A 22505-nucleotide genomic window follows, 5' to 3' on the forward strand; every position below is an offset into this window, starting at 1 on the left:
AAAAACTTTAAAAACACTGAATTCTAATTTTAGACTTCTTGCATTTCCTGTGTATATTTAATTGAACAAACATAATAAACCTGCAAGCAGATGGAAACTGGAAGTATTACTTTCTTATTTGGAAAAAAAGGTCTCTTTTTTTATCCTATTAAGGAAAACTTCATGTCTTCAGAGTAAAATAGCAGAAGGAACTGAAAGAATCGCAACAACTGAATGAGTTAATGCACAGATCAGAGCAACACATGCAAGTATTTTAAGGCAACTTCTGAGGAATTTGCTTTGGTAATACTGTATCACTTTGAGACATTTGAATGCCTGAATAATTGTTTTTTTTTTACATTAAAGTGACTGAACGGCGCCCCCCAGTGGCCGGATGTTACATCCTGGCGTACAGTGAAGCCCAAAGAGGCACATTATTTGATTCTTGTCACATCTCCTTTAATGAGCTGCTTTATTTTGCCGAATTGACTCAAGAGTTGTTACAGGAAATAATTACATGAAAGTTGGTGTTTAGACGAATAAGAAATACAAATTTAAGGTGAAGTAATAAGTAAAACCCTACTTTGGTAAAAAAAAAAAAAAAAAAAGCAACTGATGGCTTCCACAGAGCTGATTTATTCTTGATGAAGACAAAGACGTCTGCATAACGACGGGACAGAAGAGCTCCTGGTTCACAGTTTAAATCCTTTTTGCAGCTCATATCAGGCCACAAATCTCTGCGCTCTCTCCCTGAAGCGAGTCAAAATGAAAATCAGTTTTCGGTTTGTACATTTTCTGCTGCACAAAACGCAACACACAAGCTTTTAGACGTTCCCAAACTGGCTCCAGAGCTTTCAGAGAGTCACCCAGAAAGTGCTGCTCTAATCTATGGGTGGATCCACCAGATGCACATCGCCCCCCCTGCTGAAACCTGACCGGCCTCCAGGTCGCTGCTGGGTTAACATTTCCAACTGTGCTGTCGCAGTTTCTACCTTGTGGGGAAACAAAACAGTACAAGACAAAATGTCCATAATGTTTGTTGACTGGAAGATGTTTTATAAAAATAGTCTAAATAGTATTTAAAAAAAACACGTCAAATCCTAGATCCGCCGCTGCATTGGAGTCTTACTAACATTCACTCAAACGTGATTCTTAAAGAGGACATAAAAAAGGACTCAACAAGAGTTATCCAAGTTTATTATTAATATTATTTTCAAAACTAATATAAATCCCACATAATATGATCCTGGTGCCTTTAAGTCAATGAATGCATGGATACCTGCTTTAAGTACTGCATTTCAACACTCAATTCAGTTTGTTTTTTTTATCAGAGTGGAAATACATGGCCTCAGCTCACCGTCGTATTTACTATTATTCTCCTGCCGTTTTCTCTCTTGTGCAAGTCTATGCGAGTGAGTTAATCAACAGTATTAGTGTTTTTTTTTTTTCTTTCCACAGCATCCGTAACAGACATGTTTGCTCAACTATAGAGACAAAAAAAAGGGAGAAATGGGGGGGTAAATTGGTTTGAAAAGTGAGAACAAATAGTAAATATCCATCTCAACTTGAACTGTGTGTTTTCCTCTGAGCTCACACACACGACATTTTCTTTCTTTTTTTTTTTTTTTTTTAAAAAGTCAACACCACTGCCAGTATCAAATAAACAGGATCACCAGTTTGCAGGCTCACAGGAAATCTCTTAAAAAACAAGCAGGCCTGAGATCCTCTCACAGAAACCTATTAAGCGTCGCACGCCCGTCTGCGGAGAGGACGCCGACAAAAGAAATGAAGAAAAAGGTTCACAGCAGTTCCCGACAATCGCCCGTTTTTTTTTTTTTTTGTTGTTGTTTTCTTTTTTTTTTTTTAAAGAACAGTCAAGAGAGGGGAGGGTGACATTCTTTTCCTTGCTCCCTAAAATACAGAAGATGGTGGTGACAACAGTGTCGTAGTCAAACGAAGGTGCAGGAGGGAGGTGGAATCGTAGCAAAGCATGTGCATATTCTGGGAGTGAGGTGAACAATGGAGTTTATTTTCCACTCTAGAAATACTGGGTGTGCACAAATACAGCAGCTGATCTGTTAACATGTTTCCCTAATTAGGAATGTCTTGATTTTACTTAAAAACATCTTTCACTAACAATCCACATCTGCTAAACATAAAACTAATCAATACGATGATTGGTAAAAATGAATCCTGCAATGTTTGTTTTTTTTCCTTTTTCTTGAACAAAAAAAAAAAAAAAAAAATCTGGAGGTTGACATTCTATTCTAGTAAAGCAAGGCATTAGGTTTACAGAAATGCATCTTTACTAGAGCAGCTCCCTCACCGGCAACTTGCTGGGCCATTTTGGGTTGTTTTTTTTTAGCCCAAGTTATATGTGCAAAGAAATGCATTGCAAGGAAACATGCAGAGAAACAAAAACAGAAATGACACTTTAGGAAACAATCAAAAGCTACATAAAAGCTTTATAAATACAATAAAATCTTAAATCCTTAATGGAGAAATCTAGCTGTTGTAATATGTGAGAGCTGGCACTCTAGGCTCAATGCTTTTTTAAAATTTTATCTTTTTTTTTATTATTTTCTCGTAGAAGAGCTGCGCAGGTAATTCATGCCATCTTTGGTTGACTGCAGTACTGAGGAGAAAATTAATATGATTTTAAAATAAATTCTAAACGAACAAAAGAGTTGTTTGAAAAAAAAAACAGCATCAACTCTCGGCAGACAGCTGCGCCTCAATGTCCACTCTGCAGATGGGGCACTTCTTATTGGTGAGGAGCCACTGATCCACGCACAGCTGGTGGAAGAGGTGCATACACGGCAGGCGCCTGCAGGGGAAACAAACAGCTTGTTCCTGAAAATGGACGCGATTGCATTTCCTCAAACGCAGCAGAAGTCATTTATCAGAAACGGGCTTCGATGTCGAGCAGAACCCTCCGTGTTTGAGCCGTAGGATTTCAAACATTTTATAACCTGTCAGGTTTCTGCTGATCAGAGCTAAAATAAATAAGCTTCACTAATACAACCTGAACACTTCATATAAACATTTCTAATTAAAACCCCCTCAGCTGACAGAAACCCTTCTTTCCTTTACAGCAAAACAAGATTCTGAGGTTTTCTAAGCACACTCAGAAAAAAAACTATTTAGTTCAGGGGAAGAATAGAAAAATAAACTGTAGAAAGTGAACTGATTCCAGTTAAAAAATGGGTTTCTTATCAGGCTGTCTATTCATGAAAGTAAAACAAACTCCACGTTGTTTGGTGGTGTTGGAAATAATTTTGATGTTACTCTTAAATTAATTTAGTTGAAAACTGAAAGAGCTCATGAAGCAACATCTGTAGGTGTGTTACAGATTCTAAACTTTACTCCTCCTTATTCAGTGAAGTTTAGCCATTTTTTATTAAATATGTAATTGAAATCAACTAATTCATTCATTATTGTTAAAGTATAACTGATATTAGACCGTGCATAAAAAAAGGACAATTTTGACTAATTATAAAAGAAACTATAACGCCTTTCTGCCAACAGAGGGCAGAATTTTGTCTTAGAAAACCTGAGAATTTGCCAAAAAAGCAACTCCATCGGGCTGGTAATTCTGAGGCACTCTGGGATTTTCTGCTGATTACTCTAAATCCTTTGGGTTCTTTTTTCTCTCTTTTTAAGAAAGAAAAACATAAGAATTCCCATAAGATGGTGGCAAACTGCAACAACCGCACCTGCGATCCCACCTGTGTTTGGAGGCTCAGACACGCCCGCTGAACGCATAATTTAACACTGAAAACTGTAAGCAACAGGCAGGAAAAACACCCAGGAGGGGTGCCATTTACCTGACGTCCTCCCCCTCCTCCAGTATCGACAAACAGATCGTGCATTTTTCTTCCGTGTCTTCGTCTGCCCCCTCGTCTTCGTCTTGCTTACCATGCAGCTTTCTCTGTTTTTTTTTCAGAAACATTTCAAAACATGACTTTTGATACGCAGCACGGGTCAAAGTAGTTTCAGCAGAATCACTACAGATGCTCAATAATTCTATAATTTCACTCAAACTGCTCAGCTATGCCATTACAGTAACATTACAAATATATGTGACAGACGTAAAAATACATGACGTTACCCCAAAATAAGAAACTACGTTGAGAGAAACAGTTTAATGAGACAAACTTAAAATTTGGGAACAGAGAGAATGGTCATTTTGTCCTGAAACAAACACACAAAACAAACAAACAAAAACAAAACAAAAAAAAGATTTCTATCTGCTATTTTAAAAATAAACAAATCAAAGTCATTTAAATCAAATACAAGCCGAATTTCCCAGCCCCCAGAAATAAAACTAACATCTAAAATACATGTGAGCAGAGACATGTTTCCAAATTGAATTGTTTGTTTTTTTTCTCACCGATTCAGAGGTTGCGTGCATATTTTTCCCAATAGATGCCCAAGCTTCAGGGGTTAACTGTTGGTCAATGTCTCTCTCCAACACCTTCTGTATTGGGTGGCAGGGTGTGAGATTGCTTGCTTAGATACATTTGAAAACCTCTAAGGAAACCTTTCCCCCAACAATATCTTCACAGCTGCAATCTCTGGTAAAAGACACTACAGGATTTTCTAAATGTCAACATCAGATGTTTTAAATGAGCACAAAAGACCAATAAGCACTCTGTCCCAGAATATGCTGTAACAGACATGCACAACTACATCCAACACCTTTAAAATCTATGATTCAGGAGTGCAACATCCACACTCTGCTTACCTTTTTGTACTTGTGTGGGTAGGTGCACCTCTCTATGGTTCCCTGAGAGGCTCCTCTGTTCACAGTCCCCAGTCTTTCTTCTAAATGCAGCAGGTCCTGAGGAAAGACCCACAGAAACACATTTTCAGGCTGTGAAACATACAAACTATAGCTAGAAGCTCCTCCTGTAGGTCTGATGCTTTTTTTAATAAAATCAAAACAAACGTCAGCAGGAGTTTCGTCACATAGTTCCGAAAAATTGTTATTCCTATGAAAACAGGAATAAGAAAATAGTTTTAACTTTTTCTTGTAAACGTGCCACATGCTGTGAAGGAATGACATGAAACGGTTACGACATCAATTTATGTTGCATGACATATATAACTACATATTTATTAGAGCCGTTTTGCTCATTTTGACAAGATGGCATCCTGCCCTGTACCTTAACCACAACCCAAACCATTTGTCTGAAAACGACACAGAAGAGAACCTAAAATACATAGAAATTGCAAACAACAGATGCAAAAACATTATGAAATCATGTTGGATTCTAATATACTTCAAAATCATGGTGTGTTTTGTTGTTGTGCCATAATGATGTCATTTGATCCCACGCCTGATCTTGATCTGAAAGTGTCCTTATTTTTAACCATGACCATAATCGTGGTTACTTGATCATTTGAAAATGCAAGACATTGATGCATCAGATCATTAGCGTAAAGAAATAAATCAAGTTATGAAGCAAGCAAAGGTCAACACCTTCATGTTCTCATGTGCAGTATCTGTTGTTAATGCTAACTGAATCAATATGCTGTTGACCTCAACTACAACACGCAAATGAAATTACTATGCTCTCATTTGGAAGCTGCTTCTATATAAAACAATAAATATGTTTGTTTATTCCAGCAATCTGAAGTTTTCCACCTCAAGGACACTCTGATATAAAGAGAGCAAACAACAATTCAAATCCAAATAAAAAGTCATGCTGTAATTATACAAGACATTTCAAGGCAGTGGTAAAACAAACGAAAGCAGTGCTCACCTCGTAGGTTCTTCCAAAGCCAGTCATACGAGATGAGATGTACCTAATGTGCGGGTAGGTCACTTCAGAAATGCCAGTGTGCTACGAGGGGGGGAAAAAAGCAATGTAGCACAAAACATTACTGTTAAACCCTGGGTGAAATGTGCATATCTTCGACACTTTAGTCGATTTCAAAACATTTGTTGACGATTTCTGGTCATGATGCGGTGGTGGCGTTTTTAAAACTGAATCTAATCTTTAACAAAATATTTTGATATTAAAACAAACTGTTCATGGCAACAATGTAACAGTGAAGGTCACAGATGTATACATATTAAAGCTAATGAATACCATCACAAAGATGCAAACTAAACATGCATTAGATGTGCGAGTCAAGGATATGGGATTTGTTGAGTGTGCACTTGAAATGCTTGATGAGCCTCTGGTAATTGCTGCTGAATTATTCATGTGGTTCACAAAAGCATCCTTGAGATAACTTGTGTTATAAATAAGGGGTCGGCACAACTAATCTCAGACAGACTTTGCATCACGTATGTGTACGTGTGTGCGTGCTGAGAGTTTCTCTAACCATGATGGAGATGGGGAAGTGGTGCAGTCTTGGGGGGGCATGATAGTGGGGCAGGTGGGGGTGCAGATGCCCTGAAGTGTACGGTGTCACAGGAACACCAGCCTCAATGCCAAGCTCCCTGTTGACAAACGGCAACAAGTCAAAAATTACATCAAAACTTGTTAGTTTTTTATTAAACCCATGGATAAAATTAAAACAAATAAAACTGCAGTTGCTTTAAACATTTATATTCTTAAATTAAACAAGAAAACTAGCAAGGATTACAGAGAAAATAAGATTCCTGCTGATACGGACCATGTTGTTCTCTGCTCGGGCTGCCGAGGATGGGAAGACATAGTCTGTGGCACGTGGATGTGGTGTCCGTGGCCGTAGTTGGGGTGCATCCTGTGAGGGTGTGGGGGCGGACGCTCATGTGCTCGCCTGCAAAAGAAGAACCAAACACATGTTCCACATACGAAGTTCTGCTTTTATTTGATAAACGCCATAACGCTGCTACTCACGTGGGGTGCTGCATCATCCTCCGCCTCTGGACCTCCATCCTCTGCAGCATCTCGTGTTGATGGAGCCGCTGCACTGAAGGGCCCAGAGGCGGCAGGTGGTGTGGCAGGGTCTGGTGGTCCGTGGGAAGGTGCTGGGCGAGTGGGGCACTTGAAGTGGAGAGGTGGTGGGTAGACAGGGGAGGGGGAGGGGCGGGGGGCACGGCGTGACCTGGCGGGTGGGACGACAGTGGTGTGTGGAAGGTGTGGGGAATGAGAAACTCGCCTTGTGGAGGAGGCTGAGCTGTAAGTTGGGGGTTTCCATGGGAATGAGGGCAGGCAGAGGAGGGCTGATGATGCAGCGATCGTGTTAGAGAGCCATCTGAAATTAAAATGGAACGAGTAAATATTTTTCTAATTAGAAAAAAAAAAAGCTTGCAAAGTTTGACATTGTTGTTCTTGTTAAAAAACACCTAAAATATTCATGCATATATCCATATCAGTATTTTCCAGTCTGCTCCAGCTACAAGGTTCTTCCACTGCAGGAAGGCTTTTTGAAATATTTACCAATTTTAAAGAAAACTGTTGTTGGGCGCTTGAGGCGTTGATTAAAAATAAACTGCAGGGTTTATGATTGGTCTAATCAACAAATATCTCAGGCTGTGAGACATGTTGATGGGCTTTAAATAAGGTTTTTTCTAATATTTCTTTTTTGGCAAAAATGCAAAGTGGCAGAGAAATTAGACCATTAAAAGACATCCTTATAATATTTTTATACTATATGTAGAAACATCTTCACTCATCAGATGAAATGTTTAATGCTGTTCTTGTTCTTTTTTTTTTTAAATATTTTTGTCACAGACAAAGTTAGGTTCACTATTTATTTGTTGTTTTGGGTGCAGTCTTTACTGCTACCTTTTATAGCTGCAGTAAAATGAGGAGGAGCGACAAAAAGGGAGCAGAGGCACCGGCAGCCACAAACTCTTCCTACACCAGGGAGACTCGGTCTCCATTTTAAATTATTCTGAGCACCAATTAACTTCTTCTGCCTGGAACAGCTCCCACCACCCTTGGGACATTAACCACCAGTCTGTTAATTACTATTAGCATTAGGTTTTAGGAATGTGTGTTTTCCAGTTTTCACTAAAGCTACATCACAAATAAATAAATCATAATTCAAAGCGAGACTCCTGAAATTCTAGGAGGTATTAAAGCAGTGACAAATGTCTGGTTTTTACAGCGGAGATGCAGTTTACTCACAAGATGGATGCATGTAATGTCTGCAGGGCTGAGGTTGTGTTTGTGGCTGAGCCACCATGGAGGAGCCAAATGAGTCCACCACAGTCGGCTGGCTGGGCCCAGGGGTGGCATGTGAAACATAAGCAGGAGGCCGTGAGGTGGAGCCTGGGCAGCAGGGGTCAAAGGCTGAAGTGCTGCCATGGAAACTAGCCCCGCTGGTTCCACTGCTTCGAACACTGCTGTTGCTCAGATCCACTGGCAGAGTTTGCTGTAGGAGGAGGCAGAAATGTTCAATGAAAAAAAGCAAAAGGCAGTCTTCTGATGTTCACTACAATCTGTGCTTGTGTTTTTTAAGTCGTAATAAATAATCCAATCCACCTTTACTGTGTAAAATAAAAAATACACGACAGTAACCTTTGCACATTCTGTGTCTTTCAGTCTCTAAGAAATGCCAATTCAAAATATGAGTAATTTGATGTGTAAATTGAAACTGTCATCCTAGCAATGTCTACTTCACAGCTGATAAAACTGACACAAACTATTAAATCAGACAGCTTAACTGATACTAGATTTATGTGAAAACACTGTGGGATTATACAACCACGCACACAACAGAACTGGATCCAGCGTAACTATACCTGGTCATGGTAGAGGGCTGCATTGCCGCCGCTACCGCCATTGCTGCTGCCGCTGACTCCAGCGCAGGGAGCGGGCAGAGCGCTGGGCCGTTCCACAGGGCAGCTCGGCTCCTGAAAAGGTAGAGTGCCCGGGGGCTGCGGTGCAGGGTGATGGATATGGTGGACAAAGTGGTGAGTGTTGCTGTGGCTGTGCTGAGAGGCGCCGCTCTGCTGCGAGGACGACGCCTGCAAGCAGCTTGAATGGGAGTGGCCCAGGGACAGGTGAGCAGGGGAGGGGCCTCCGCAGGGGGAGTGCTGCTGACAGCAAGATGGGAGTCTGGGCATGGTTGTGCCTGAGTTTTCTCCTCCTGTACCTGACAAACCTGGTCTGTTGTCTTCTGAAGAGAGCAAAATACACCATTATTTCAAAATACAATCAAACAGCCAGTTAGTACCTTAGAGGCACAACATGCTGATTATTTCAGTGTTTGAGAGCGATAAATATTTAACATACCCTGAAAGAAATAAACTCTGACGCCTCTAACATGAGCTAAAACAAAAACCTGACACAGTTGGCTTCATGGAGCTTCATGCCATCTTACCCTCTGCAGTTGTGCGAACAGAACCGCTTGGCCTCTGTGCGTGCATACTTTCAGGTATTGAACCTGCGCAGCTAGTGGAAGGGCCTGGGGCATCATTGAGCTCAGAGGTAGAGGCGTGATGGGAGGATGATGAAGATGACGACCTCACAGTCTGAGAGTGAATGCTGCTAGAAGTTGTTGGCACAACTGAGAGATCTGGAGAGTAAAATGGACAACTGACAATTTAAAAATGTGTAATAATGACAAAGACACCTAAAAATGAGGCTAAAGACATCATTTCAGACTGTATGCATTAAAAAGGAGTGACCCCAAAGAAAAGCATTGCTTTCAGCACTCAAGTTACTATCAGGAATGAAAGCTACTTGCAAAACTGTTGTCTAGAAACACAATTTTCAGTTCATATGACCTTCAAAAAATTAAATTAACATTTTGTCTGTAAAGCAATAGTGCCAGAATGGACTGCATCGTGTGTGCTCACCTAAAGATGCTTAGTCATTGAGAAACAAACCTTATTAGCATTTCATTGTGTGCAATCTATCTGCTTTTCATACTTACCTCTCTCTCCGAAGACATGCAAATACTCACTGTCTAATCACAAAATACAAACCAAAGTTTCATTGCAGGAAAATGAAGGTCAAGCTAGGTCAATGTCACAATGTTGATTTTTTTTTTTCAAGCTGTAGAAATGTGAATTTTACGCATGAAGTTATGTCTTCAAGGACAATAGTTATGAAACTCCTAAGAAGGATAAATAGAAGGTTTGGTTCTTCAAACTAATGCAGTGTTAAAAAACAAACAAACAAACCAAAAAATGTGTTGCTGCTCCGGGATACCCAAACATATGCTACTTCACAAATTTCTTAAGCAAACTGATGGACTGAATTTCTTGAAATCGTACAGGTGATTTTGATGCTTTTTGTTTTCTGAAGGTCACTCACACACACTCCAGTCCTTGTACCTGACTACAACAGTATTTTGTGTAGCATGCTCTTACAAAGAACAAGAAAAACAGAACAAGTGTCGGACAAAAGCACAAGTTCCCACGCCTGTGCTATTGTTAGTTTTTACACAAAGTAAACTAAACTAATGGTGATAAATTGTGTCCCTGCATCAGGCGGCAGGTACCAAAGAGCAAAGGAGCTTTTCTTAATTGATTCAAAAGGCAGTTTTAAGTAGACTGTTGGTAAGAAGTCTAATTTCTTTTTTAAAAATGTAAGAAATGAGGGGCTGCTTAAGACTTTGGCAGAGTATTTCAAGGCACAGAACTGCTACTTTCACACACATTTAGCTGTTTGCTTAGAGAGCACATTATTCATACACCTAAAAGTGGGGAAGTAGTCGAGGGTAAAACTTAAAAACAGTGATTAGGTAACCCACACGACACTGGTTTGGTTCAAGGTTTCATTCTTGATCCATATTTACCATCCTCATCGACAGTGAGATCCACGACCTCCCCAGCATTCTGACGCAGTGGTTGGATGACAGTGGAGAGCCTGTGACGCCCACGTGGCTCCTGGAGACGATTCTGGGAGCAACTACTGGCCCAAATCCTGCCAAGACCCCCCACCGAGCGTGACCTGTAGCCATACAGACAAAAAAAAACGAAGAACACCTGTTACACAAAACTGCAACACTGAACCACCAGGATAATGTGAAACATTTGCTTAAAGAAAAACAAAACATTCAAATTAAATGACAGCAGCTGTTCTGACAAATAGATACTGATGCAAAAGTAAGGGAAAGAGTGTTGGTGGGCAACTCAAGCCAAAGAGTTTAGATCTGGTTCTGCTGCAAAAATGAGCAGAGCTGTTTCTACTTCAGTTTGAAGTGAATACAAAATAAAAATATAAAAAAAAGATCAACAAGCTCAAACAAGAACACCTAATAACTTATACAGAAACATAATGAAAACAAAATCTTTAAATATTTAGATAACTGCCTGTTAGAAGGAACAGCATGCAATCAAATGGCCCTGCATCTTCAAACACCTCACTGATTGCATCAATTTATTTCCATTATTTCCGTACACTCCTGCTCTGCCTTTGGCCCCTTTTCTTCTCTTTTTCCTTTTTAATTTTCTCTCTCAAAGGCTCCTGTTGCTCTTCTTTTTGGCCTCAGAGACCGGAGTGAGAACCAAGGGAACAGCCACATGTCCCTCCACGGCGCTGTAAAGCCAGGCGATCAGAGGGAAGAGGAATGGGCCCGAGAGACAAGAAACTGCTTGGGAGGGCCGTAAAGAGGGCTGCCATGGAGATTTTCAGCCAAGGGATTTCGGCACAGTTAAGTGAGAGCTCTTACAAATTACACAGCAGGAATGAGACGAGGAGCGTCGATCTGACAACATTTTTAGCTCTTTAACTCCTTATGACTAGCTCACAGAAAACATTAAATAACTAAAGAAATCTTTATTGGAATTACATTCATGCCTCCTTTATTTCCAAGTTTTTAACAAACAGTTGCTTCAGGTGAGCTGGAAGCTTAATCTTGACTTTTAGGATCAAGGGTTAACATGTCTTTCTTTGTATAAACCTCATAAGCATCCAATTATTAATTATTAATTCCAACTATTTTTTTAATTTAAAAAAATGTTAGAAGCAAAACTAACACTTATTTAATTTTGAAAGAGTCATACACGAAACAATGTCTAATCTAAAAATCATGAGATAAAACTGGGACTACAAGATGAGACAGAACATTTAAATGGAATAGATTTTTTGGGGGGGATTTGTTTATGATGACAATTATATAATCTGAAACATATGCACAGGATTACAATATTACAGCATAATGTTATAATTTGGAAAGAAATATTGATGCAATCATCACTGTGCACGATATTCGTTCGAGTGTTGTTTTCCACCACATTCCCAAGATGTGTGTAATGCAGGAAATGCTTTCCTCAAGGCTGTTTACTATACAGGGGGATTCCCATATGCTCAGACAGTCTCCATCCAATCAGTTTCCTTCGAGCAGTCCACGTGGAATAAAGAGGAAGCTCATTGACTTCCATACTTCACAAACACAAAACAAAAAACTTGAACCAAAAATGCAAATACGGGCATAAACACACTCTTGTTCCCCCGCACAAAACACACAGCTGTGAGGCTGGTATGCGGACAGAGAAAGAGGTTGATGGTGGTGGTGGTGGTGGTGGTGGGGGGGGGCGTCTAATTGGCCTGCCTTGTCTGTTTTGGGTTGATCCCAAGGAGCAGGACTTGACACTGGGGAAGAGTTGCAAATTAAGCCGACCTGGGATTATTTTGTAAATATCTGTTTACCACTGTAAATCCCTGAGGGTATGAGGTGCCAGTAGAGAGGAAAACAGTACATTATAAATATGATCACTATGGGAATGGGTGGCTTGGCAATGATGAGGCTGTGCCAAGCCAAAATGATGTGAGAAACAAGCCCCTGGGACAGAAGGAGAGCTCAGAGCTGAGTGCTGCGGTATAATGTGAAGCAAACTGCTGGGGATGATGCTGGAGACAGCTAAGGCTGGGAGTTTGGGAGTTGAAGAAGAGGTGAGGGTAGAAGAAGTGCGAGGAGTGGTAAACAATTTGTTGCATCAAGCTGTCAGCAAACAAAAACTATGAAGTTTTTCTTTATAATTCAGGATTTCCTATCCTGGAATCTTCAATACGGAAATATATTCAATACTCAAAGAAATTCTAATTTTCTGACTATAAATGCTGTGTTCAGATCTCCATTCACCTCTGGTAGTGCAGTGGTTAAAATCTAAATCTGAATGAATCTGAGCCACTCTTCTATCAAAAGTATAGGGTTTAAAAATGTGGAATTACCGTACACATCACTGACAGAACCAATATGAGCCGAGTTGTGCTGAAAAACTACACATCAATATGTACTGGCAAACTGGACCACTGGCAATGTGAACAAAGACTTCATTGCTCATTTTGTTGGCCTTTGATTCTTCACCCTCTCACTACTCTGCTGCCCGTCCTCCCCCCTCATCTCACCTTTATATCCTCTAATGTGACAGGACATCTTTAAAAGTGAGGGAAAGGGGGCAGATTAGTCAAACCACGACTGTCCAAACTCAGAATAATGATTTCTAAAACCCTGTTTCAGACATTAACAGTAAACTGGTATAAGATGGGTGTAAAGATGTGGTCACAGGAGACGTTATTGCAAAGGCAGAGGTTTGTGAACTGAGAATCAGAACAGCATACAGGAATTGGGTCATTATTGAGTCAGAAAGTCACATTATAAGAATGGGGAAATAGGATGAAGAAAATGGAAGTAGGTGAAAAAGAGGACAAAGGACTACATCAACTAAAGAACAGGAATAAATACCCAATCAGGACAGTCTATTTCACTGACAATACAGACACAGACTTAATGCTGACAGGGTTCAACACACACACAAATACGAAAGGCAGACGTTTCTGTCACTCTTCAGGTTCCTGACAGCCAACTAAACATTTACAAACTGAATAAAATACAAAATCTGACTTAAATGTGAGATAATCAAAGGATGATGGTGAAAGAGAGGAAGTGAAAGTTAGGGTGGAGACATTAGTTTTGGGTAAATCTCAAAATCAGCCCCTAGTAATTGCTCAGCATTCATTATATCTGAGTGAATACTGAAATATTTTGATGACTTTATTGATTACATGATGGTACAATTTATACAAAGTCCTATTTAATTTCATGTCACAACACTGTTTTAACACTGTTAGCTGAAAGGGTTTTTCTGCTTGCTGACAAGAATTCAGTTCCAACCATTGAGATCTATAAGAACTAAAGAAAAGACCAGACGCTGGAAGCTTAAGTCTCAAAGGACAAGAACTGGGAGAAAAGGGCGAAGACATTTCGTCCATCTTTATTAATGCTTATAGTTCTTACCTGAATCCATCTCCAACTGTAACAATCTCCACCTCACTGTCCGTTGAAGTGACATTTATCTCCTCGCTTGCAGGAACAGCAGGCGCTGGAGCCGGAGACGCCTCGATCACCACCACGTCCTCATCCAAAGCACCTGAACACACCGCTGGAAGTTAGTAAAACAGTAAAATACTCCCAACCATAAAATCTAAAGGGTACGCGTTTCACATAGCACTTTTTTTAGCATCACCAAAGGCCTCAGAAAGAGCTTTGCCATGTGTTTCTCATTTGTTCCCTTACATAAAAACTTATAGACACACAAACAAGTCTCTCATTAAAGAAAGTACAGAACTGATTAATATGACTCAGCTGGAAACATTTTTAATCTAACTGATGAAGTGCAGTTTTTCAAACCCAGTCTGTGGTTTTTGGGAAAGATTATTCTCCGTTTCATAACAGTCAAATTATTTATTGATCATCATAAAACAAACGAGACAATCCGTTAAATTGGGAAAATTATTACAACTGGGTAAAGAACAATGTAATGTGTAGTTAAAACCTGGACGGGTAGTGGTGGACTGTGGTTTTTCATTTATTTGTAATAACTTGGACAAACACATTTTTTAAGCTTTTTATATTTATCCACACATGTAAGGAACATAAATCACTTTCCACATTTTCCCCTTCTTCATAGACACCCTGGCAGTGTAGTCACAGTTGTCATAGATCTTAGTTCTTACTGTTGCACGCCTGTTTCTAATTATTGCCACAATATCTCAGTGTAAGCAAGACTTCCTGACTCATGCGTTTGGTGCATGAGTCAAATATCTCACGCGAAACTGAGCTTTCTGGGTAAATCTTATGCACTTTACTGCGGTTGTCTACTATATCACTGTCATCCTAGATTCTGAACAAATGATACTGGGGTATGTTTGTGAGTCGTACTAATCTGGTGACAGTGAGAAAACACTTTGCACATGCAACAACTTTAAGTACTGCTTTCTTTATCTAGGCTGAAGCAAAAAAAAAATGAAGCTACAACTGGTAGTAGCTAAGACTTTCATAATACAGCGTTCCGGCTACGTCTTTGCTCACATTGTGAGCTTTGTTTTTGTGCACATCACTAGCTGACTTGCTCACAAAGTCCATGATTCCCCTCTGTGACTTTTCTTCCAATTCTCTCATGAGAACTGCTGCTTAGCACCCTCTGCAAGTCTAGCTGCCTGGCGCTTCATGCACCAACACAAACACCACTTAGGTTGGGAGAGAACTGTAACCAATATGTGCACCGTTGGGGTAAACAACACATAGCACTGCCGTTCTCAACACAACTATATACCAAGCAACAGAAAGCACAGAAATGTCACACTTGATCACTGTAGGAAGTCCAAACAAGCAGCCACTTGATCAGTTTGTTTTAAATAAAAGGTAATGCATGCTTGAGACAGAGCTGCTCTTGATGATAGCAACACGCTCATGTGACAAAATATAAAATGTCTATTTTTATTTTATTGCATTTTTTGTCAGTGCTCCAACAAAAGGATTCAAATCACAACAAGTTCATATATTTCCGATTGAATAGTTTACGATAATGCCCCATCCTGTAAGGCTGAAGTGCTTCCTGACACACCCTCTCTAGAAGGCAGGTTTCATCACTTGCCTCCGTGCTTTTCCCCCCTGCTGTAAACAAATGCCACGTTCTCCTTCGAGACCTAGTGTTTCTACGCGAAGGCGGCTGCTCAACAGTTTTTTCCCCCACAGGTCCCCTACCACAGAGTCACAACAACTAACTTTCCATTTTCCCCTTGGGCCACAGCAGCAGAAATATTACTCAAGCTAAATGGCTACACAGGAGATACAAGGAGCCAAGGTGATGATGGGGCTTTTATTTTCTTTTGCTTAGATTGAGAGCTGAGAAGTCTGCTGCGGATTTAAGAGCTGCGTAAACCTGTTGTTCCAACAGGTAGAGAGGACGGCTTTTTCCATTACCACATGTCAGAAGAAGGCCCCTAAAACAGAGGGAAACAGTTGCTATTCCTTTATTATCTGAGAAGTCTTTTTACTGTTGCAACTTTTATCCTATTTAGTGAAAGTCCAAGCTAAAAGCTGAAATACAGTTGACTATTTTTTAATCAAGTTGTCCAGTTGTGTAAAATCAACTCATGTAAACAAAAACTTTTAGAGTCTTCTTTCTGCTTCACTGAACAGACATTAATTGGGTTTTCAGTTTGCACGGGTTAGTTTTCTTTAGCCGTGCTGCACCAAGCTGAGCCAGAGTAATGAGCGTTTTCATTACTGCTTCATAACAGAGACAGGCGATGGAGCTGACACCGATCAGCGTAAGATGGCTCTCTCCTCTGAGCTGTCTCCTGGGACTACGTGATGCAAGCGTTTATTACTGATTATTTTCAGCAGTGTCAAACATTGCCACAACTAAAACCTGCATACAGTATCAGCAACCGCAATACTTGCACAAACTCTGCACAACTTAACGGCCTCAACAACGAGGGGGGGGGGGAACTAAACACAAAATTAAATCCTGATTACACAGTAAGAAAAATGGAACAACTTCTTTAAAGCAGACTGAATTTAAAAAAAAGTACTGTGTTGATAACATGCTCTGCAAACAAAAGCTGTCACTGCGAGCTGCACATCACGTTGACCTCTTCTCTCTCATTGGCTTACTTTTTTTTTCTGTTCTGCTTACAGTAAACAGTACAGTAAAGTACAGTAAAGTTTTGCCGTTAACAAACCTTTCTCTTGGTTCTGCAGTGTTCAATAACAAACATATCCCATGCTGTAAAACAACAACTGATGTACAAAACATAAAACCTCTTTGTTACGTATTAAAGTGTGTCGTTACCTGTTGCTACAGTAGCACTGTTGGGCTGGCTGCTGGTGCTGCTGACATCCACATACAGCTCATCATCCACTTCGGTAGAAGAAGGGGAAGATGAGTCACTGCTGAGCTCGTCACTAGAACTACTACTACTATGGAGCAGCGCATATTTCCTCCTTGCAATCACTTCACGTTTCTTCCTCTGCAGTAGTAGTCGCTCTTTCTGCTTCTGAGTCCGCTGACCTCCTCCAGGAGCCGTTTTCACAAAGCGTTTCCTATGCAGAGGCCGCCGGCTGTTCAGACATGGCCGCTTCAGCAGCACTGGCTCAGCCTCGGACCGCACCCACTTATGGGAGCGACTGCCCCGAGTTCGACTCAAATTAGAGCGCAGGCCGACTCCAGCGGCTCCCCCTGTAGGAAGGGCAGGAGTCTTCTGCTGCCCTCCTGTAGCTCCAGCTTCCCCCTCGTCATCTGAACTCAGAGTGTCCGAGTCCCCAAATCGCAGGCTGGATGAAGGGGAGGAAGCACAGTCACTAAAAGAGGACTCATTGTTCCGTTCATCCTCACTGGGATGCTCTAAAAGGTCTATTCTGGCACGCTGAGGTGCCAGCGAATTCTCACTGATGTGGCCCTCCTTTAGGGAGCAGTCCGACGGCCCTGCCTGCTGGCCTTTTCTTTTCCTGCGCCCAGGTAAGCTCCGTTCTGAGTCTCTGTGGGTCCCCGTGTCCCTCAGGGGCCGATGCCTGGACTCACACAGGGTTTCAAAATCACTGCCAGCCTTTCCAATAACCTCCATGCTGCTGGGGAAGTTCTTGGCTCCCTCCATGGACTCTGGGTTCACCAGTGGCTCCTTCAGATGCTCCCGTCTGCTCGTGGCCTCAGACGGCACCTCACTCTTCATGGTGGCAGGTCTGTCCTCACAGGGCAAACACCAACACACTCACATTAAACCCTAGACTCCAGTCCACTGCATTTCACAAAACCTAGAAACGAAATAGAAAGGAGTTAATAGGTGCAAAAATTAATTTTCAGTTAAAAAAGGTCTGACATATTTTTCACATTTTTCATTTTCTGATTCATAAAATTGTAAAAAAAGTCACCAATAGTTCATTCAAATATCTTATTCAGACAGGTGGCTGTGTCTTCAAATCTTAAAATTCAGCTCTCCAATCTCCAATAGTGTCATTACAAGCAACGGTTACATTCACCTCCAAACATATTTTATTACAATTATTACAGGTGAAGCGGAAAAACAAAGTAACCAAATGTGAATGGACTCTAGTGAATCTTTTTGAAAAGCAACCTTTTCAGTGTACATCCTTCACTTTAATTCAAATCTTTTAAAAATTTATAAATGATGACAAATAGTACAAATCCCTACTTTTAACAAATATATAATATATAATGGTTGGAATGAAAATTACTGTAAAAAGTCAGTTTTATTAGGATGCATTTGATGTGATAATTGTACTTCTTAGAATACAACGAACTGTTCAACACCAATATTTCCATCATTTACACAACCAATCAACAGAATGCAGGCTTAAAAAATAAACTTTAACACAACCACAACAAGACTTTGTGATGTTAAAGGCAAGCCAACATGTTTACTCACTAAGTCATTCTGTTTCTTTGGATAAATTTGGACACAGTGACTCAGGGCTGCTGGTTAAAGGGAGAAAGGAAATAGCCGCAGTCAAAAGTTACGGATGAGTAGATACCGGTTTGTTCATGTCACTGATTCCAGGCAGCGCGTGAAGCAGATTAAATCAAATAAGGATATCGAGGCAAATAATCACCGTCAAAGAGATTCTTGTGTTCATGTCTTGACTTTAAGAAAAGTATGAGCTACATTCAGACACATTCATTGACAAAGTAAATCCCGAACACAAAGAGTACTTAAATTCGTTTCTGAACTGTTTGCAACTTTAATGGTACACTGAAATATTCATCACAGTGATCATGTGCAGTTTTAAAAGCCCCCACAGCTGAGAACACCTCTGGCACACCAGCAGTTGTGGCGTCAACACTGACAGTGATCACAAAACTGTAACAAATCTTTGAAGGTGGCATCTCACTGGCCTGTGACTGCTGGAGACTAGTTTGCCACTTAAAATTGTGAAAAACAAATAGGCAAATTTGAGTTTTTGCAACCAAGTGACCAGTGAGCCTTGTGGCCACATTTTGAGTGGTGAAAATGTGAAAAAAAAATCACAGCTTATGTTTGTGTGCTAAACTGCATTCTCAGTCATACACATTATTATCTATTCACCTCTGCCCACGTTGTACCTCACTTGGCAGATTTGGACCATTTTTCGATACTTATCACCAGTGTGGATTTTAGACCCGGACATCTGCCTGGGATGTTTTCTGTCAGAGATAAGCTCTGGTGCAGGAGACAAAATACAGCTCCACCGCACTCAAGACAAACTGGAGATGCCCACAATGATTCTGTGACTGCTTTGAGAGAAAATGTGTTGCAATTTCTTTTCTTTTTTTTTTTTTTTAACACATTCAGAACTAACGTGACACGACTGTGTGCCTCCGTGACTCATGAAGGAAATTGAGAACCACTACAAAACACACTAGAGACTCCCTCGTGAATGCTGTTCACCAACTGGTCGCATTTTAGTAAGACACTACTTTTACTTACAAACTGGCCAGACAGAAAAACAAGTGCGCCATGAGCTGTCTGTAAAACCAGATCTAATTTATATAGATAAACTGAAGCACAACAAGGGTTTTTATTCAGTGGGTATTCATCCATCCATTTTCTTGTCCCCACCGCTCGTTGGGAAAGAGGTGGGGTGCACCCCGGACAGAACACCAGTCCATCACAGGGCCACATGAAGATGAACAAGACAGATACCCATCCCCACACTCACCAAAACCGAGCCAATGAACGCAACATGAATATTTCAGTTGTGTGGGAAGAAACCGGAGTACCCAGAGAAAGCCCACACATCCGCAGGGAAAACATGCAAACCCCCCCACAGGAAAACCCGAGCCTGGAGTCGAACCCGAGACCCAACTGCTCCACCATGCAGCATCACCATCCCCCTAATGTCAATATCATTGTGACAGCTGGTGTAATGTGGTGATAATGTTGTGATCGATGGAAGGCAACTCCAAAGCTCAGTGGTGTACAATATGAGAATTTTTAAAATGTTTATTTTATTTTAGTCTTGCGAACGAAGCCGTTTATACCAAGGTGATATAGTTTACAGGCTATTTATACCAGTAACTAATCCAGTACTGATCTGCTTCAGTACTAATCCTGCACAATATAATTGCTTTCCTCTTTTGAGGTCTATTTCATAACAACATGCTGGTTGTCACTTGACATGAAGATGTGACTTCTTAAGAATAAGGATGCCGAGTTCATGTTGCCAGGAGGTGAGCAGATACTGTGACCCTATTGATCCAACAATGTTTTTTATTTTTGGTATTATTTTAGATCCTCTTTAGAGTAAAGGGACAGCCCTTCAGATGCCAGAGAGAAATCTGGCATGTCTTAGAGGACAACCCAAAAAGGTAAAAAACAAACAAACAAGGAATTAGACTTAATGGCAATACAGATTTGAAAGAGATTAACTAAAAGCAGGAGATTCAGATATGAAATCAGAAACTCAAGCTAAAAGTAGAAACTGAATAGATGGCAACAGTAAATCAAAGCTGCTCGACTGGGCTTTTTCTACTTCAATCTACAGCTCACTGTTGAACTAACCACCCTGATTAGGCCAGCAAAAACACAGCTACATGCTAAATTAAACTGGGTTGACAGTATCGAGTTGGAAACTGAGGCTAAGCATAGTTTCTACAACGCTTGGTAATTACAATAAGCTCAGCTGCTGGCTGTCTGTGTCCCATCTGAGGCCAAAAGGATAAAAGCGTTTAAATGTGGTTTCATTATGAGTGTTAATATTACTCCATTTAAAAAAAAGAGAAATATTAAAGCGGCTAGCTTCTGTAGCCGAATAAACACTCCAGACAGAAGACAACAAAGACATACGTACCTGGATCTAAGTCCTAATTTTGAAATGTGTCACTGTCCCTTTTACGATACGAGAAGTGAAATCCTTAAGAAAACAGGGGCTAATGTTTGTTTGTCTTTTAAACAAACAAGTGTCTGAATGTAAAGCCAAACTGCAACTAGACAGGCCTAGGCTGCGATCGCGACCGGGAGGAAGGCAGCGGCTGGGATGGTGAAACTGACAACAGTCCCGAAGCGGAGCCGTGAAACAAAATCGAAGGCAGCGGGCCCTGGGTAGCGGCGAGCTAAGCTAAGGCTAGCCCCACTTCACTTCACAAATACTCGGTTATAATCAGACATTTTGATCCGCTCAGACGCCCTGTCAGCCCTCGAAAGGTAACAGGAGCTATCTATTATGTTTCCGTTTAACAAGATAAAAAATGTCTCACTGTTCGCCCTCGACGAAGTTCCCATTCCTGCCTTCCGAGGCATCCACCACTGTTGTTTACCCAGTAGGTCGTTTGTTGGCTGGCTACTGCTACAAGGGCTCTGCCGTTGCGCTGAAACCCTGAAGGGGGCGCCAGTTCCCCCATGGACGGCTACTTTACGACGCTTTTCGACAGCTTAATTTAATTCCGTTTCAAAGAGGCAGTTTGGATAAAAACGTATACATAAAAGAACATGTTTTGTAGAGAGTTAACACGGTTATTTCGTCCGGTTCTGAGGTGACTAAACAATACAAAAGAAAGCTCGAGTAATTGAATGATTCATAACCGTGAATTGTGTCCATGTGTCGTTTTCTCCATTATAAATACTAGCGCGCCCTCTAGTGGACGTAGTTGGAGTTACCAACAAAATAAAAGTTTGTTACCTGCAAAAATCACATCTTTTTGGGAAGTAAAAACATATACAAATGACTCTACAATTTTCTATTACCCAATGTATCTAACTCTTTGTTCTATGACTTTAAAAACGAGTGAGAATCATCCCATAGATAACTTAACATTTTCAGGCAAAAACTATTTTAAAACAGTATATTTTCATCACATTCATGTTTTTACTTCAAAGGGACATGTAAAATGATGTTAATTCTTATGTTTATGATTTCTCTGCTCCAGTAAGAGCTATACAACTCATTCACCAATTATTATTAAAACTCAGTCAATAATTTGTTCTCTATTTGCATGTTGCTTGTGTTTCTTTTTATTATTATTTATTTATTTTTTAATAGGACCATAATGTTAATGTATGTTAACATAGGTTAGAAAATATATTTCGGTTTTGACAAGGGAAATTTTATTTTTGTAATAACAAAATCTATTTAATGTAAACATTATTAACTTGAATATCACTTTTAACATTTCTCTTTTTATTTCTTTGCTCTTCATTCACTCTTCACTTACCAGCTCTTTTAAACCTTTCCACTAAACTTTAAAGATTTCCAAATTACTTTAAATATGCTTTATTATTATTCAGTGTCTTTATTTACTAAAAGGAGCTTACTTTGGGAAGACCTCTTATTGCAATTAGCCAACTTCAAAGCTAAAAAAATTACATTAGAACTAGTCAGTAATATTTGATTTTGATGAAACAAAAACA

The 22505-nt window shown here is 40.3% G+C and overlaps 1 protein-coding gene across 3 annotated transcripts; it reads right to left on the reverse strand.

Moving 5' to 3' along the window:
• Positions 1-1382: 1382 nt before the first annotated feature.
• On the reverse strand, positions 1383-21487 carry rnf111 (ring finger protein 111). Of its 3 annotated transcripts, none has more exons than XM_017404933.3 (15): positions 21356-21487; positions 16958-17916; positions 14116-14248; positions 10672-10826; positions 9250-9444; positions 8669-9045; positions 8052-8298; positions 6816-7173; positions 6610-6735; positions 6316-6433; positions 5748-5828; positions 4727-4822; positions 4373-4459; positions 3807-3910; positions 1383-2806 (listed from the first exon to the last, which is right to left on the reverse strand). In XM_017404933.3, the coding sequence occupies exons 2-15, from the start codon at positions 17832-17834 to the stop codon at positions 2689-2691; spliced, it is 3072 nt and encodes a 1023-aa protein (XP_017260422.1). In that variant the 5' UTR covers positions 17835-17916; positions 21356-21487; the 3' UTR covers positions 1383-2688. The 3 variants fall into 3 exon arrangements, with proteins under 3 accessions (XP_017260422.1, XP_017260428.1, XP_017260441.1); XM_017404939.3 differs by lacking the exon at positions 21356-21487 and adding an exon at positions 20950-21340; XM_017404952.3 differs by lacking the exon at positions 4373-4459.
• Between the last annotated feature and the right edge of the window lie 1018 nt (positions 21488-22505).

This window comes from Kryptolebias marmoratus, linkage group LG15, assembly GCF_001649575.2.
Source record: "Kryptolebias marmoratus isolate JLee-2015 linkage group LG15, ASM164957v2, whole genome shotgun sequence".
Classification (NCBI taxonomy): Eukaryota; Metazoa; Chordata; class Actinopteri; order Cyprinodontiformes; family Rivulidae; genus Kryptolebias; species Kryptolebias marmoratus.